General features: G+C 47.5%; 5 protein-coding genes across 5 annotated transcripts; 2 read left to right on the top strand and 3 right to left on the bottom strand.

Annotated features, from left to right (window-relative positions):
- Nucleotides 1–1,718: 1,718 nt before the first annotated feature.
- On the top strand, nt 1,719–3,477 carry EDB91DRAFT_1115058 (4-hydroxybenzoate polyprenyl transferase). Its single transcript, XM_041317917.1, has 6 exons — nt 1,719–2,115; nt 2,176–2,328; nt 2,383–2,500; nt 2,565–2,650; nt 2,704–2,837; nt 2,891–3,477. Exons 1-6 carry the CDS (start codon nt 1,953–1,955, stop codon nt 3,194–3,196), a joined length of 960 nt encoding a protein of 319 aa, XP_041180390.1. The 5' UTR covers nt 1,719–1,952; the 3' UTR covers nt 3,197–3,477.
- Nucleotides 3,473–4,805, bottom strand: EDB91DRAFT_1115055 (RNA polymerase III subunit Rpc25-domain-containing protein). The gene is made up of 6 exons (XM_041317916.1): nt 4,626–4,805; nt 4,393–4,555; nt 4,248–4,334; nt 4,139–4,202; nt 3,861–4,086; nt 3,473–3,809 (listed from the first exon to the last, which is right to left on the bottom strand). The coding sequence occupies exons 1-6, from the start codon at nt 4,647–4,649 to the stop codon at nt 3,726–3,728; spliced, it is 648 nt and encodes a 215-aa protein (XP_041180389.1). The 5' UTR covers nt 4,650–4,805; the 3' UTR covers nt 3,473–3,725.
- Nucleotides 4,806–5,553: 748 nt separating this feature from the next.
- Nucleotides 5,554–6,512, top strand: EDB91DRAFT_1048221 (uncharacterized protein; the record flags this gene model as incomplete). Its single annotated transcript, XM_041313379.1, has 2 exons — nt 5,554–6,156; nt 6,210–6,512. The coding sequence occupies 2 exons, from the start codon at nt 5,554–5,556 to the stop codon at nt 6,510–6,512; spliced, it is 906 nt and encodes a 301-aa protein (XP_041180388.1).
- A 152-nt stretch (nt 6,513–6,664) lies between these two features.
- EDB91DRAFT_1262941 (O-methyltransferase-domain-containing protein) lies at nt 6,665–8,520 on the bottom strand (the record flags this gene model as incomplete). Its single annotated transcript, XM_041324436.1, has 10 exons — nt 6,665–6,803; nt 6,851–7,051; nt 7,103–7,144; nt 7,197–7,221; nt 7,277–7,459; nt 7,509–7,630; nt 7,678–7,858; nt 7,906–8,225; nt 8,275–8,282; nt 8,334–8,520. 10 exons carry the CDS (start codon nt 8,518–8,520, stop codon nt 6,684–6,686), a joined length of 1,389 nt encoding a protein of 462 aa, XP_041180387.1. The 3' UTR covers nt 6,665–6,683.
- A 7,205-nt stretch (nt 8,521–15,725) lies between these two features.
- Nucleotides 15,726–17,173, bottom strand: EDB91DRAFT_1218969 (uncharacterized protein; the record flags this gene model as incomplete). The annotated part of the gene is made up of 2 exons (XM_041320871.1): nt 17,000–17,173; nt 15,726–16,927 (listed from the first exon to the last, which is right to left on the bottom strand). Exon 2 carries the CDS (start codon nt 16,833–16,835, stop codon nt 15,726–15,728), a length of 1,110 nt encoding a protein of 369 aa, XP_041180386.1. The 5' UTR covers nt 16,836–16,927; nt 17,000–17,173.

Genomic DNA, 17,173 nt, shown 5'->3' with positions numbered 1-17,173 from the left:
GAAAGCTTACCCACGGTTACAAATTAGCAGTCAAAGACTTATCCTTCAAATCTTGGAAGCAGCAGACACCTCTGACAGATAACTTGCACTTGCATGCTCCACGAGGGAAGAAATGCGCTAGACAGCCATTGTGATACTGGACAGTGACAGCATCAAGCTTGAAAAATAAATAGACTGCCAAACACCAGGTTTTCTTAAGTGCATCTATGAGTTGCACACATCAATCAAGGTCCATGTATATGTAGGCCACTTCACTCACTTAAATCAGTCTTGTTGTCCTGTTCAGTGGCAGGACTGTTGTCTGCATTCAAGCCAGTACTAACTAGAGCAACATCATCTTCATCAATGTCAATCACTTCCAGAATGGTGGAGGGCAACTCAGAGGGGGTTGCTTTGGCCCTTTCCATATGAGGAAGGATAAGCTTGATACACTTGACAATGTTAGCCTTTATTGTACCCACCACAGACTGCAGAGACTGATGATACAGATGAGTGTGTTGAGGTAGACTCAGCAAATGAGTCCAAGTCAGTAGACATGATGAAAATTAAGTACTACTGAAAATTTTTTGACTCTACAATACCTCACTTTATACTGTCAAATCACTGAGTTGTAATCAGTACCAGTAATGTGTTGCCTGAGGCGGAAGAACACCAACTTTAGGCATACTGAAGCAGTGAGAAATAGGATCAAAGCATTGGGTCACTGTTTCACCTGAATAAAGGATGTGATTTGGCCATAAAGTGCAATAAATGTGATCCATACCAGGTGGGACTGGAGCTGGTCAAACAGTTTCTAGACTTCAAATCAAGCTTAATTCATACTGATCTGATGAGCATCGGTGTAATGTTTTAGGTTGGGGGGACCTCAACAGTTCTGTTTGGTGGGGCTAAGCAGAGATCCAGTAGTAAGTGAAAAAGAGCAAAAGCAGTGTGCATATACCCACCTTCTGTGAGTAAGTTCATGAGCTTTTATGAAGTTATTGATGGACCATTGAGCATGACAAAGATTTGAAATCTGCCTGTGATCATATGAGTATGTAGTAACAGGCGGAAAATTAAATCTCCCAAACAATGATATATTTCCACACAGGCATAAATACAGTTGCACTGCATACAGAAATGCAGTGATTAATGAGGATGGACTCATACCTGAACATTTATCTTGGACTGGCAAGATGAAAAAGGCTGCATTTATGGGGACTCATAGGACAGAGGTTGTCAGAGAAAATAATGGTAGGAAGAGAAGTGACGGTTGCGGAAGAACAAAGTGTCAAAGTGTTCAACCAAAGGACACCAAATAATGGACTTGAAGACCCAAATTTCATCCAAGGCTAAATCTACTATCGTGAGTCACGGTCATTCCGAGACAAAGTTTGCGAGTATTCCATAGCAGGTCCAGATGTCGCGACAAAGTGATTCCGAGGGAGAAGGTTATGGCACACTTTAACTAATGACCACTTTATTATGGGATAGCGAAGGTGAATATCATGAAGATAATGTCATAGCAGACCTAGGTGACCATTAGCTACTCGCTGTCAGGTTCCCATACACCTTACAACTGTATTAGCATGGCATAGTATGCACGATTGCTTATGACCGTGACGTGGCATGTCAGAGAAGCATTGTGACGCGGCAGCAACCCAAATCAGGCAATGTCTGATTTGAAGACTTTGGTGATGTACAATGGCTGCGCTCGGACTTGTTCATTTCCGAGTCGCAACTCAACATAGACTAGAATCATTTTCTCGTTTCCGCAGTGAGTCTGACCTACTTACACAAATTCGGCGAAAAATGCCTTACCAACGCAACTGTGAACTCCCCTATTTCAATTTGTTTACTAGTTCACTGATGTTGGTCGTTGATTACGTGCAACGCGCGAAACTGATGGTAACGAATGGCCACGTATAAAACCCGTTATTCCATCCCCGCATTCAAATCTACCTACTCTCTCCATGAAGGACAAATCAGTAACAATTGAGCAACACCTTCAGAGTCATCCGGCTCAGACCACAACTTGGGTGGAATACCTTCCTTCCAACATACGTCCTTACTTTTATCTGGCACGAGCTCACAGGCCCGCTGCCAGCGGAACACTTTTGCTGTTCTATCCATGCGGTGAGCATATCCTCGGTTGTGATGAAGTTCTTTTTTCGGTTGTTCACTTGAATGACCTAGCATGGTCGGTCACCATGACCTGCTACGCACTCAGTGCGCCGATCACGACGGTATGGACCTATCTTGGATTTTTCCTTGTAGCCTCCCAATTGTTCTGCGCCGCTGGGTGTGTGATCGACGACATGTATGACAAAGACATTGACGCTGCTACTTGTAAGTTTTCGGTTAATCGGCGACTCCGAGTCCTTCTGACGCCTTCAATTGAAGCACGAACACGCGCCAGACCCTTGGCTGCGGGTGATCTCTCGATGTTTCAAGCTTTCATCTTCCTTATTCTGCACTTGGCTCTTGGCATCTGGGTGTTGATGCAATTAAACGAATACAGGTTTGTCATCTCAATATTTTTTGATTATTTCACTATTTGTATCGTTCCTCGCACCTTTCTTCAGCTTGGTTCTTGGACTGTCTTCCCTGGGTTTACTTGTATTGTATCCTGCCACGAAGCGGGTAACCAACTGGCCGCAAGCTGTGCTTGGTAAGTTGCTCTTAATATCCATTATCGCGGCTAGTACTAATGTTACTGAATAGGCATGTGCTTCAGCTGGGGAGCACTCTTGGGAACAGCTTCTGTCGCTGGAGCAGTTGACTGGCATGTGTATATGCCTTTATACATGGGGGGTGTATGCTGGACAATCGTGTACGATACTTCTTACGCCTGCCAAGTGAATCAATACTCTTTCATTCCGCGCTCGCCGGCTGAACCAACAAAAACTAGGACAGAGACGAAGATATCATAAATGGCGTCCACTCGACCACGATTATCTTTGGAGACCATATCAGATCTATTCTCTTTATGTTCACCTTCGTCGCTTGTTCTTTGGTATCGTACGCCGGGATCCTCAATGGACATGGCTTCCCATATTTCATTGGTGTGGCCGTCGGGGCATTTCACCTTGTCCGACTCCTCGCCAGGATTGACTTCGAAAATAAGGAGAGTTGTGATGCTAGTCTCTCCAGCAACGCTTGGTTTGGCTTCTGGGTCTGGTTGGGAGCTATGACCGACTATGTCTTAAAGTCGTAGATGCTAGACTCGATAACTTTTAATTTCCCTCCCTAAATACCTTTTTACCTTCCGAGATTATCTCTTGCTCATGCCATGATCGTCGTACAAACCCTGACTCCCACTTTCTCTTTTAACCTGTAGCCGTCACACTTTGCTAGTCATTAATCAGGCATATGAACCTGAAGAGTATGTCAAGAGTAAGACTCGAGAGAAGGGCCTAGCTGTGCTGGTAGGAACCTTGTTTACCGGTTTGAGTGTGTAGCACACTGCACGAAATTCCGTCGGAAGAGTTCACACCCCTTCCTATTGTAAACCATATCTAGTAGCTACGTGGCTTCTATCATCTGGTTATCGGGCATAAATGCCCTCTGATTGGAGCCACCACTCGATTATTCTCGTGAGTGGTACTAATTGACAAGCCTTAAGTTTCAGTGAACGTCAATGTAACCACAGACGACTGATTACTACTTCAATTCAACCATGCACCAACGTGAATTGGATCAGGGTTCCGCTGGATCACTATCGAAAGCAGAATAGAAGAAACAAATCATTCCTGGTCCATAGCATCGCCATCAGGCTGAGCACTCTTCCACCATGGCACAGGCCCGAGTCCCTGCTCTGAAATGGAGCACTGCAGTGAAAATAATTAGTTAGTGAACACGGTCCTTGCCTGCAAGCTCACGATGATGCTATACGGCGCGCGCCGAGCCTCTCGTTTTACTGTGACGCCCTCTGAGGCTTTCGGCGGACCAGGTTCGTCGTCATAAAACTCGTCAGCCTCAACGCGGACCCGTACTACTTCCCCTTGGTCGATATACATTCGATCTGTCGTTGCAGATTCCAGAAGCTCATGCGGGGTTGTTGCTTCTGAGTCCGGTAGCCAGAAATGAGCTCGTTCATTTGGGTCACTGTAGGCAACTGTGAGTAGCTTTGGAAAGGATGGTGCGCCACAAGACATACAAGGCCGATGGTTGAGGTAGATACGCTAGAGGTACATATATATCGTCAAAAAATCCTAGGCTCACTGGTACAATTAGTATTCATAAGAGAGGGTAATGGACGTGCATACATCGAATGCCGTCTTCGTCTGATGACTTCACTTTAGCAAGGACCACCTCAGACGCGAACGGTCGAAAAACGACCATTCTGAATCTCGCTGTTCATTACTATTATAAGCGGTAGCCCAAGGAAGGACTGAAAATTCGAGCATGCACCTTTATACCATAAACACCCATCTCCGTAACGTACTTTGCCTTCACCCGCTTCTACCAGATCAAACGCGCAAATGCACAGCCCTACGTCGTGGAGGACTCTATTGGCATACTTTTTGTTTATTTCAGAAATAAGAGCTTGTGCTGGAGGCACACCAAAGTTCGCCTGGCAGGATTGCAATGGTATCCTAGTCACAAGTCAATGTCATGTAGCACCAGTTTAGAGAAACGCTCACTTTTAAGATTGATAACACAAACATATCTTTAGTGGCTGCCTATATCTAAAGGTCCTTCTAGAGTGAACGACCTTGCATTTCCAAGCCAGATTCGAGATGATGTGATGGAAAGAGTCATAGTCGATTAGTGTTTCATGAAAACCAGGTAATCTAATCATTATTTTTAATTATCACGTGACTTGTCCTGAAAAAAAATAGCGTTGGCTTTCCTTGTTGCTTGTTTCCCGTTCATCCCTGTCTTTTGGATACCTATTAGAAGTCAGCGGACTTGGTTCGTTGGAACGATAATATACCCCAGATTCATACAGTGGCCTGCACCCTAACTACGACAAACCCAACTGCCTCTTGCCAACAAAATAATGGCAGCACTTCGTAGCAGGAGGGTGAGCTAACATTTCATATTTGTACGATATATTTTCCTTGCACGCCCTGTATGATGTGTTAGTTTGGGTGGAATGTGTGGTGCGACCGTCACGAGTCCGAAAACCATACTTTCGTAGGAGCCTGGAGGCTTCTGCAGCACTCAAGTGATCTGCCGTGGAATTTGGTCGGACCGGGCACATTCTACAGGATTAGTATATTTGGGGTCCCTAACACATCCGATCAAGTCTTGAGGGGTCTCGCGATTCAGTGACATATACCGCGATGAAGCATTGTGTAAATGCTTGATCATCAATGGTTTGCCTAGGGGAGACCAAAGCAGTCCTATCCTTGTGCTCGAATCAACCATGACCATTCGAGTCATGTTATTATCAAGATTCAAGAAGGAACGACAGTTTCCCTTCTGATTGACTGACTCATGCTGACTAAAGTCATGTGCGTTGGCAGGTGCGTTTATCTATAAAAGCCGCCATGTCCTTCATTCACCATCTGTTGGCCCAAAGCCCACTTTCGGGTTGAGTAACTGCACTTGTAAGCCGGAGGCAGCATGGCTACTTATCCCTATGTCATCGTAAACGCATTCACGCGTACGGCCTTCGGGGGTAACCCAGCTGTTATCGTTGCTCTCCCACCAGGCTTTCTTTCTCAGTCCCAAACATTCAGCGAAGAAACCATGATAGGAATCAGTCTCACATTTGCGCAGCCCATCTGCGTCTTTCTGTCGCTATCCCAAAACGACTCCACCCTCCTTGACGTCCGATTCTATACTGGCCCCCACGCACCACTTATCTGTGGACACGGGATGTTCGCTGCAGTGAAGGCACTATGTACAAATGCACTGCCATCCCTTGGTCAATGGGGTCCCGAAGTAAAGCTCAGCACGAAGGCTGGTACGATTATTTCTGCATTCAGCGTCGCAGAGACCGTTTCCGATGAAGAAAAGTATGAAATTGCGCTTCCCGCCACTCCAGTTGTTGCCCTTCTGAATGCAGAGACGGCAAGGATTGCAAGTGTAGTCAGCGAGGCCGCCGGCAGGGATATACAGGTGGAGTATGCCGCCAAAGGCGAGGGCGAGATGGGCAATTACTTGATGATTGTCGTCGGTCCAAATGAAAACATAGGCGACATGAAACTAGATACTGATGTGCTGGTATGGATACAATTTCACATCAGTACAGACCCTGTTCTAATGTGCATGGCCAGCGCAAAACTTCTTACGGTATCAATATCATCACACACATTACGCCTGAGGCGGATCAAGTCTTCGTCTCGCGTATGTTTGCACCTGCATACGGTCTCCCTGAAGACCATGTCTGTGGAAGCGCACACACGTTGCTCGTACCTTACTGGGCGACTCGACTCGGAAGGAGGAATCGGGAGGAGATGTACGTTCGTCAGGTGAGCCCGCGCGGAGGAGAGTTGTGGGTAGCTTGGGATCAGGACAAAGATCTTGTCAGGCTCAAGGGCTACGCGAAACCTTTTGGAAGAGGTGAATTAACCGTCTGAGGACTTGTCGGATGGGTCATTACCTTTGTTGAAATTTGTAACCATCCGCCATGGGTGGGCAGGCCGTGACGTGTCTCGTCTATATGTCGTTACTCTGGGCCAGTACTATTCCACACTTGTTGTACAACAGACTCGAGATACTACATGCACTGCAGTGTTACAATATACTATCTACAATTTTCCCTTCATCCCTGTATCAAGTTCACATTCAATGATGGCAGAGTGATCTCGCAGCGGGTAAACGTTCGTGATGCGGAGTCCGCACCCCCCAACAAGTGTCTCCCACTCACGCTGTTCAATCTTGAGCAATACACAGTTAAAATTTGTGCTACACGTACCAAAGACCTCTCGCAACCGTTCATCATGCTCAGCATGTGCATCGAGTAAGCGGCTACTAGCTTAGATGCTGAACCAAAGTGCGATGGAATACTGTAGTCACGGCGTTTGGCGTCGCTATGCATCAAGAACGATTCGACGCTCGGTGTAGCAGTCGCATCTACGTTCGGGATATTTACCATGTCGATGAGGAGTATCTTGGACTGTAAAACGTGTTAGACACACCACATAAATCTGCTAATTTGGCTATATACCTTAGGACCCAGTGCACGAGCTACATGACCCAGTATCGTCGCCTGTCGGAGTCAAAGTCAGCTATGCCACTGAAGTAGGATGCACAATAATGACCGCTTCTTTGTCTGGCCAATCATGCCTTTGGTGCAGGACTGGTGTGAGTAAAAGAATGAGTGAGACGAACGAATACTGACATTATGTGACGCAAGATAAAGCTATACTCATTTCCGATCCGTTGCTGAGGCTGGAACAAGTTGTGTGCTTCCACATTGAGTACACCACTTTCAATGTCACGGGGGCGGCGTTCTTCCATAATCGAACTTGTCAGTGCGACCACATTCTCCATGTCCTGTACGATTGCTCGGAAGGAAGGATGCCTGCCACGATTGAGAGACCTCGGGAAGGGGAATATATATGCCAACTTACGCATCTAGGATGGCCGAAACTAGGCCGCCCTCTCCCCCTCCACAATCAACGATGACGGGTGTTTCCAGCTGTTCCCATGGGTAGTCCGCCACGATGGTTGGCGTAGACATGTCGCCCGCAACCTAGAACAGCGATCAGCGCTCTGTAACTCTCTCACATAATTACTGACTTGAAGATGATTCGCAATTGGAATGAGGACCTCTGGATTTTTCACAATCCAGGAGAATGCCATCAACGGAGTCTTGAACGCGATCTGAAAAGCAGTCTGCTCTGGAGAATGCGAAAATTTCCAATCAGATTCCGCCACCCAATGCGGTATGGTTTCAATCATTGACATAAACCCAGGCATACTACTCGATATTTAGCTTTGGCGAGCGCTCATACAATGCAAACGTACGAAAACGCCATTCTCCGACCCGCGTGACCTTCAATGAAAGTGCGCGCGCATCTGTTCAAAGCGAATGAGGAATCGCTGGTCTCCCTGACCCAACCGTTGGCTGCACAGCAGCGGAGAATGGGAACGAGTTTCTGAGAATCAAGTTCAAATTTCAAGGCCAGTTCAGTGACCGGGACGCCTTGGGAAGGGTTTGGCACGCCAGACAGGTAGTCGATGATACCGGTCTTGATCAGGGTATCGGTAGAGGCAACGCCATATCCGGAGTACCTGTCTTCCATGCGCCTATCCAAAGGCGACTGGATAAGGTTCTTGAGCTCTCCCTAGAAGAAACACTTAGACGAATAAAACCAGGGCTCGGTAGTAACCAACCAGGCATGCTGAAGGATGGTTCAGGTTGTGGATTGTTGCGTGTAAATCATAACACGTACCTAGAGAGAGGCGGCGAGCTTCAAACAACGCCGTACTGGGTAAGTAGGTTGTTGGGTCGTCCAATGGGTGTTCTACTGGGCTGTGTTGGCTCAGAGGAGGAAGGTGGGAATTGTCCAACTCCTTGCGAAATGTATCCAGTGCGAAGTTCAAACATGCTTGGAGACGATCAAGCTCTGCATGGGCCATGGTGCAGTTTGCTGGGAAGAAACAACGCGGTTTCTGCTGTTATCACTTCCCGCAGCACTTAGTATTTAAATCCCAACACGGACCAGAGTAATAACTCACAGTGTAACGTAACAATGTAACAAAAGACCTCGAAAACGAGGTGATACTTATGAGAACATCCCCACTCGGATCGAGGTTTCAGCTTGGCATTAGTATTGGCTTGCAAGAGCCGTCGCGGGGGCTGTTGAGGGCTATCACCGAGTACTGTATAGAGTGCATTCGCAATCGCCTTCCCACCTGCGAAGGTTGTGCAACAAATGTGCAAGCGAGTCCGCCGAGAGTTGGTTCGGAGACCGATTGGATGACGTACAATATGTAACTCGCATCCACTATCGGTAAAAACACTTTTTTTCCCACCACCAAAAACTGGCTTGCCACAGCTTGGTCCCCTCTGTACAGCTCTGTACAGAGCGTACACAGGACATTGTAGTTGCTGATTAGTAGCAGTGTCAACACTTAGTATAGTGAATTATCTTCTCATGTAGTTTTAAAACACTTCCTAAACCTCGTCATTCATAACCCCTAACCCCCTAAAATTTATCTAAACCTTATTATGTAGAGATGTATAATTAATTGATTCCATTTTTGAGTGAGATATGATTATATTCAAGAGAAATCCTAACAAAGGCTAACATACTACATATACTCTATGTAAATGGTTAGGAAAAGGATTAGGAATGTTGAGGATTAGGACTGCTGAGCATTTTTTTTTATTAGGAGTATCGGCGCTGCGCCCCCACATGACCGTTTAGATTATGCCACCGGCACCTTCCACTCTCTACTGTGTTATTATATTTACGCAAACCTTCCATCGCGGACATCGTTTGATTCAAGCACTTTGGATAGTGTGTGAATTATCACACCCTGGATCGTGTTAATGACGTATCCGGAGAAACAGGGACACTGACCACCATGATGGTACTATCCCTTCCGGTGCAATCGGCACCCCACGGAAGTCGGCAGTCACGCTTTTTTTGCCAGGGTTTCGTGTGACGGAATGTGACTAACGGTGACCAATTGTAACGAAAGTATCACGTTTTTCGCGCTAAAATGTGTGACCTGCCGACTTCTGTATTCTTCCTCGTTTCTTTTTACATGGGTTAGGTCAGTCAGGACTTGGGATATATTCTGCCTCATTTCTTTTTACATAGGTTAGGTGTTGTTTAGATCTTGGTTAGTGTGTGGTTGGTTTGAAACCCCGCTTTCGGCGGGGTCGGTTGAACCTCCCTTCTGTGGGGTGCCGATTGTACCGGAAGGGATAGTACTGCCACACAGAACTGTCGCGCACGTCGACGGTCGCGTATGTTTCCGATTGGCGCAGCTCGTCGCTGCGTAGTTGATGCCAGATGGCAGTAAGCGTTTACAAGAACCAACCCAATAACGGACAATAAACGATGGTCCAAAAGAGAAGCCCCCGTGTCGAATGCAGCACCTCCAGACTCCATCAGATTCGTAACTTCTCAGTACGTAGCTTTACTACTTCACCGCCATCACGAGCTACTAATCGAATCAATATGACGTATGATATGATACTTACAATACATACGCACGCCTTATCATAGTTCCTACGACGCCAACAACCAATCACGCTGATTCCGTTTAAACCAATAAGAAGTTAAGAGCAACACCATTCCAGTTATACTATTAACCCAGCCCACCTATCCCCATGTCATGGTCCCGCAGCTGTTATTATCGCTCTCCCACCGGGCTTCAAGCTTCCTTCCCAAGGGCCAAGACAATTCAGCAAAGAAACGAGGATAAGAATCAATCTTATGGAAACTTCACATGGTCCGACTGCGTCTTCTTGTAACTTCTTATTATCTCCGATTCCACCCTCGTTGATGTCCGGTACTATATTGGGAATTATGCACCACTCAGATCCGGAGACGCGGGATGTTCACTCAGGCGAAAGCGCTATGTATGGGGTCCTGGATTGAAGTTTCGCGCGAAGGCTGGAGCCCTTATTTCTACATGCACAATTGCGTTGCAGAAAGCGGGTCTGGACTCTGATGAGGAAAAGTACGCGATCCCGCCACTCCAGTTGTCAGGCCTCCAGAGGCGGAGACAGCCAGGATTAAAAAAAACATAATCAGCGAGGCCACCAGCAGGGATGTGCTGGTCACCAGTCCCGTAACATGGGTGACCTTCAATTGTGCCGTGAGTTTGCGCAGTATCATTCGCCTATACTGGAATAAATCTGAGGCATGAGGGTGGGGTTTAGCTTCATCCCCTAGCCTATCAGTATTGGCTTGCAAGAGCCGGCGGCGGCGGCTGCTGGGGGCCATAGCCTATCACCGATCAGTGCGCCTGCAGCATAATTCAGGGCCTATACATTTCTCCCTAAGATTAGACAGCAAGAAGTAAGTACTCTATCATTATACTCACACACACCTTACATCGTGTATCTAAGTGGAGAATAGTTGGCCATGTAAAATTTCGTACCCGGGATCGTGTTAACGATGTACCTGTAGGAGAGGGACACTGAGTACCATGTACATATTATCCACATAAAACTGTCGCGCACCTCGACGGTCATGTATGTCTTCGATTGGCGCAGCTCATCGCCGTGCATGTCAGATGACAGTACTCACAGGACCAATCCAGTCATGGGCAATAAACAATGATCCAAAAAAGAAGCCCCCAGTGGATGCAGCAGTCCATCATAACTCTTCTCGGTACTTTTACTATTTCACCATCATCACAAGTTATGTAGCGATGATACTGATCAACATACATGCCTCGTCAAAACGCAACCATAATGATAGGGATTGACCTCACGTTCACATAGCCCATCTGCGTCTTCTTGCTACTGGGGTCCTGGAGTGAAGTTTCGCACTTGAAGGCTAGAACCATCAATTTCTGCGTGCACCGCCGCAGAAAGTGGAGTGTAGGAAAAGTTCGAGATTGCACTTCCCACAACCCCAGCCGTCGTGCTTCCGGAGGTGGAGACGGAAAGAATTGGCATAATCAGGGAGGCTGCCGGCAGGGATGTACGGGTATTAGTATAAGTATTGCCAAAGGCAATGACAAGATGGACACTCACTTGGTGATCTTCGTCGGTCAAAATGAAAACATAGGTGACATGAAACTAGATATCAATGTCCTTGTAAGCACACAATTTTATATTAGTGTCGTGTTCTCAAACGTGCATGATTATTAGCGCAAGCTTACAATCAACATTATCACACATTACGCCTGATGTAGATCAAGTCTTCGCCTCGCGTACGTTTGCACCGTCAGATGGTATCCCTCAAGACCATATCTATGGAAACGCGAACATGCCGCTACCACACTGGCTCTGGAAGAAGGATTGGGTGGACATGTATGTTCGTCAGGTGAGCCCACATGGAAGAGAGTTAGGAGTGGGCCCTTTCCATATGAGGAAGGATAAGCTTGATACGCTTGACGACGTTAGCCTTTATCATACCCGCCACGGACCGTAGAGACGATGATACAGATGAGTGCGTCGAGGTAGACTCAGTAAACGAGTCCGAGTCAGTAGACATGACGAAAATTGAGTACTACTGAATAATTTTCGACTCTACAATACCTCACTTTATACTGTCGAATCACTGAGTTGTAATCAGTACCAGTAATGTGTCGCCGAGGCGGAAGAACACCAACTTTAGGCGTACTGAAGCAGCGAGAAATAGGATCGAAGCATTGGGTCGCTGTTGCAGTCAATGACTTCCGAAAAATAAGGATCGTAAGTGGTGAATCCCTTGCAAAATATAACACCGCGGAGTAGACTCGGAGATAGCGCGTACCCGTGAACATACCCGTATACCGTGCTAACGGGTACGGTGTGGCCACGGGTACCAGATCTCTACACCGTACCCGTACCCGTCGTACCCGTACCCGCCGTACCCGCGGTATGTCCCATACCCGTGCTATACCCTAGTTTCAAGGACCAGGACGAAGGTCTTGAAAGGGTGAATCTATCATTCGAGGCCCGTAACTAGACTGATGACCAGCCTGTATGAGCCTACCGATGACTTGCCCCATAGATCTCAGGTTGTTCGCTGCAGTCTAACCGTCTAACCCGTAACATCGGTTGCCTTTCAACTTTGCAACACGAGTTGGTACAATCATAAGATCATATTAGATCATATGTATTCGCCGAAACCTGGAACCAAAATTTAGCCCACATGGGAGAGTTCGTACTCACTCTCGTCGCATATGACCTTGAAGGTGAAGAGACAATTAAGTAGTCGATGTCCCGAAGATGGGAAAACTTTCAAGCGTCGGGGAGGGCGGCGAAGGTGCAGTGTAGTGCATCTAGTGATGGAAAAGTTCGGTTCAGTCCGGTTCACCAGGAAATTTGGTGAACGTTGAACCGGACGTCACGTTCGGTTCAGTGATTTTGCTGAACGCTGGACCGAACGTGCTCGAACGCGTTCAGTGCGTTCGGTTCACGTTCGGGAAAAGTCCGGTTCGAACCGCGGTTCAGGACCGAACTTTTCCATTACTAAGTGCATCATGTCTACTTGGGCTTAGTATGGATGATGGGAAGTGATGCAGACCCTTCAGTCATTTTTCATGTAGAACCCCTGCCCCGGATGTGCCAAAAGGTCGTAGAATCATGGCTAGCCAGTCCTCGGCCGGGGCATGTAGAATACTGTAGAGATACGACACTAGGTTCGTCACAGGTCACAGCCCTTAACGAATCGAATCTATTTAGTGTGACTGTCACACGAATTTTTGGTGGGACGAAGCTAATTTGTGACATATGGAAAAAAACATAGGTTGTGCGCTAATGGGACCAGAAATCATCATACATCGAATTTGCGATGCGTCTACGCTTTCCACGCCCATAATCAACCTTCGGAACACTGTTCGAGCCACTCTCCACATCTTCGGCAGTAATGTCACCCACATCATAGACTTCAGAGTGGTTTGAACACAGAAGTCTGCCATCTGCATCGATACGGCAGTCAGAACGGACACGTTCACCCCCGGAAGCCATATGGTCAAGAAGTGCATCCATTGGCACGTCACTGGCATCAAGGTCATGCTTGCTAGCATCGTCGAAGGGGGATTCAACTCCAATAGTATCAGTGGCCTCGTCCTCTGACTCGGAGTCTGTTGGCTGGTCGACGCTGACAGTCTTGTACTGAGTGGTAGCAATCCTCGTCCATCCAGCTGGATCATTCTTCTGAACATCACGTAAATATTGCAACGCCTCTTGACTTGCGAGGCTCACGAATGAGAGATTGAAGTTCTCCCCAGCCTTACACATGAAAAATGCCTTGAAAACATGATTTAGCTCCGTGCATCAAGATTCGACAGTGCGAGAAAATGAGAAACAAACCTGCTTTACAAGCTCGGGCTTGTTTATAGTGTGATATCCATTTATTACCCACCGCAATGACCGATCATGAAGGGTGCCAATTGTTGTGTCGAGTCGGATGAGTGATGCAGACCTGTCTTGGGCAAGTCGAACAAGAGACTCGTTGACTATATCAGCATGCTGTGTCTGTTTGACTGCAAGTTTGAATGGTCGTTGAATACCGATGTCACATGGCTGACCAACACCAGTGCAGCCCCCAGGGACAAAGCAGTATTTGATCCAAGGGTAGGTCATATCCATCCACATGCGAAATTGAATTGATCTGTGCACACTCCACACGTCGAGGTGCAAAATACACTCCTGGTCAGCCGGTGCATTGAGTAACACTTTCTGCTCCTCCCAGTAAGGCACCAGAATGTCGTTAACATACTCGCACATGAGGGGAAATGTTGACCAGTAAGTGTGTGTACTTGAGTACGAGATTTTGAACTTGAGTTCCATCGCTTCCTTGTATTGCGGAGTAGACTTTGAAGGAATAGAGCGTGAAGTTTTCCCCTCGTAGATCAGTTGCAAGGGGAGGGCATGACCTCCGGCAGATATTCCGTTGACGACAGTGAATGCTCGTTTTTCTTCCTGCCCGATCACGGAGACTTGCTTCGAGCCAATTGTTTCAAAAGTTGAGGTGTTTGCTGGCTGATAGACAATATTCGTCTGGTCGATATTGACGATGAATGCAGCATCGAAGATTGCGCAGTCACGAATTGTGAGCGTTAAACGGAGGAACTGATCAAGGAGAAGTTGATCAACATTTGGTGGTGTTTTTTGTGCTGCACGTGTTGCCCTGTGGAAGCTCCAATTGAGATGCTCAGTGAGAAACTCCTTCACCCAACTCTCCGTGCAGCGGAAGCAAGAACCGTCCTTGGCGACATGCTCGAAAATATCAGGAACAGAGTGTTGCAGGCGTGCAAGGATAATACCACGGCAGCGGAGAGTGTCCAATGCAACACCAACTAGACGGAGAGACTGAAGGTCATCGATGATCAATTTGACCACGTTGGGATAGGAGGATAGAATGTGTTTCCGTGTGTTTTGGTACATGGGCAGGCTGCGTCGCTGAACACAAGCAAGAGTTGCTGCGCTCCAAACAGCTTTGTCACCAGAGCGGTCGATCCATGTTCCAACTACCTGCGGAGTCAATGTCCGGAATCGTGCTAAGTCCCTCTGCTGAAGATCGCGCACAATCTCTATGGGAGACATGCCAATCCCCACTCGAACAGCAGCTTCAGCAATAGTAACCCATAACAAGGGGTGTTGCCAGTTGACACGAACTGCAACAGTGTCCTCATGCTTCCTTTTGCATCCAGGTTGAACACTAGGTTTATGCGCCCTCGCATCTCTTCAAATCTCGTGATATGGGCGAGACACCTCAGCAAGATCTGTCATTGGGAGGGCAGGAGCGATGTCGGATGCGTGATTTGTAGTGGCCTTCTTCATAGCCTTTTCACGGGCACGTTGGATTTGTTTCCGCTCCCTATTTCCCTCACGTCGGCGTATATCTCTTTCTACTCCTTCAACACGAACCCTATGGGCATCCCGCTCACGACTCTCTAGCTCCCAAGAGAAAGGAGTCCATGCTGATTTGAGATGCTCCTCGCGTGTCGTAGTTGGAAAGTACTTGAACAAACCAACAGATTTTTCCTCTTCGCGAACCCTAAGATTCAAGGAAACACGTTCCGAGCTAGATGTTGTCGGCGGAGGGGAGGGGCTTGTTGCTGGTACCGGACTGGGATATGATGGAGGACATGATGAAAATTCAACGCCGAAATCGCTAGTGTCATCTGCAAAAGAGCTCTCCAAAGACTCAGAAAGTAATTCCTCAGACTGTTATGAGGAAATGAGTTTTTCGAGTCGTAAAAACACAGTAAAAACGAACCTCGAAGTGGCTCTTTGTCAACATCAAAAACTCCTCCATGCGAAGACGATATTTCGAGTCATCGGTAAACAGCGGGTGGTGTCTGAAGACAGCGTACTTGATGGTATTGAGAGCCGCGATTGCACATGAAAAGGAGTCTGTCTGCTCCCCATGAGACAAGGATCCTTTGCCGAATGGTGCGAAACCGTGGTTTTTCAACCAGCGGTGGATAGCATCAACATATGAACTAGGCATGGACCATCCAAGTGAGTCGCCGTACAAGATCATCCGTGTGCTAGCATCCATGCTAATGATGGCCCAATGGACATTGGCAACATTGACAGGGAAAATGACGCGCTGTATGGTGCCATCGTGAAGCAAGTCTCCGAGGTAATGCAGCCGAGTAAAGGCTTTGTCGAAATGATACTTTGACCACCGCGTGTCGCCCAGGAACAATATATTTGAAAAATCAAGTGTCTCGACAGCAGTATCATTGTGTTCATCCACACGATCATTGATAGCGGCAATAAGAGCATCAAGTACACGACCATTGACCATCGTGTCAGCAAGTAGAGGGAGAAGCTCTGGTGTGCGAAGACTGGTCTGAGCACCAAACCCCTTCAAGTCAACATCCCATGGCAAACGCTCAAGCGAATCTAGAACCTCGTCTACAACTACTGACTCGGAAGCACCACGGCCTGTGTCCTCTTCATCCTCAAGCCTCTGAAGAACCCAATCATGGGCCAATATCCAGGTGAGACGAGCCTCCAGGGCACATGAGATGTCCCTCCAGTATGAAAGAACCCAGAACGGAAGGTGAAATGTTGGGGAAAGTGGATGGATGACTGAAGTGTGACCATTAAACCAAGCCTGACCGAACTGATCGAGGAGCTGAGTGACGCAACGGAGCGGGGGAATTGACCATGCCGTGAAATCGTTGGGAAGGCTGAGGAGAGGGGGGTTTGTTGAGAAAATGATGGTGTCTGGGCTAAGATCACAGTCCAGCGATGCGCAAATATTGATGTCGAGTAGCTGCGCAACAGGCAGAGTCCGAGATGGGATGGTTGGTTGCATTGAAGTTGGGATCCTGAGTAACCGTGTGATCTCACGTCGAACAGAAGGCGGCAGTTTGCTCTGGTCAAAAACACGACCACATGAGAGCCACTCTGAAGCAATAAACATATCAGTTTGTGATGGCATGACGGGCGCTTGAAAACGGATCATACTGGTAGACTCACCTGGCAGGCTTTAAGACCACGGAGTCTCCAATTCCACTCGTTACCATTCAGCGCTATGTGAGGCGAATCCACGACAGACTGAAGCAAGTTGCTTGAATCACGAAGCAGCATGTCAAATGGTTGCAAATGGCGTTGCGAGCGGCGAAGCACCACGTCCGATCCGCAGGCGAATCT

The sequence above is a fragment of the Suillus paluster genome (assembly GCF_016628075.1).
Source record: "Suillus paluster strain FC165 chromosome Unknown EDB91scaffold_10, whole genome shotgun sequence".
Classification (NCBI taxonomy): domain Eukaryota; kingdom Fungi; phylum Basidiomycota; class Agaricomycetes; order Boletales; family Suillaceae; genus Suillus; species Suillus paluster.
This window is presented reverse-complemented; position numbering and strand designations above follow the sequence as displayed.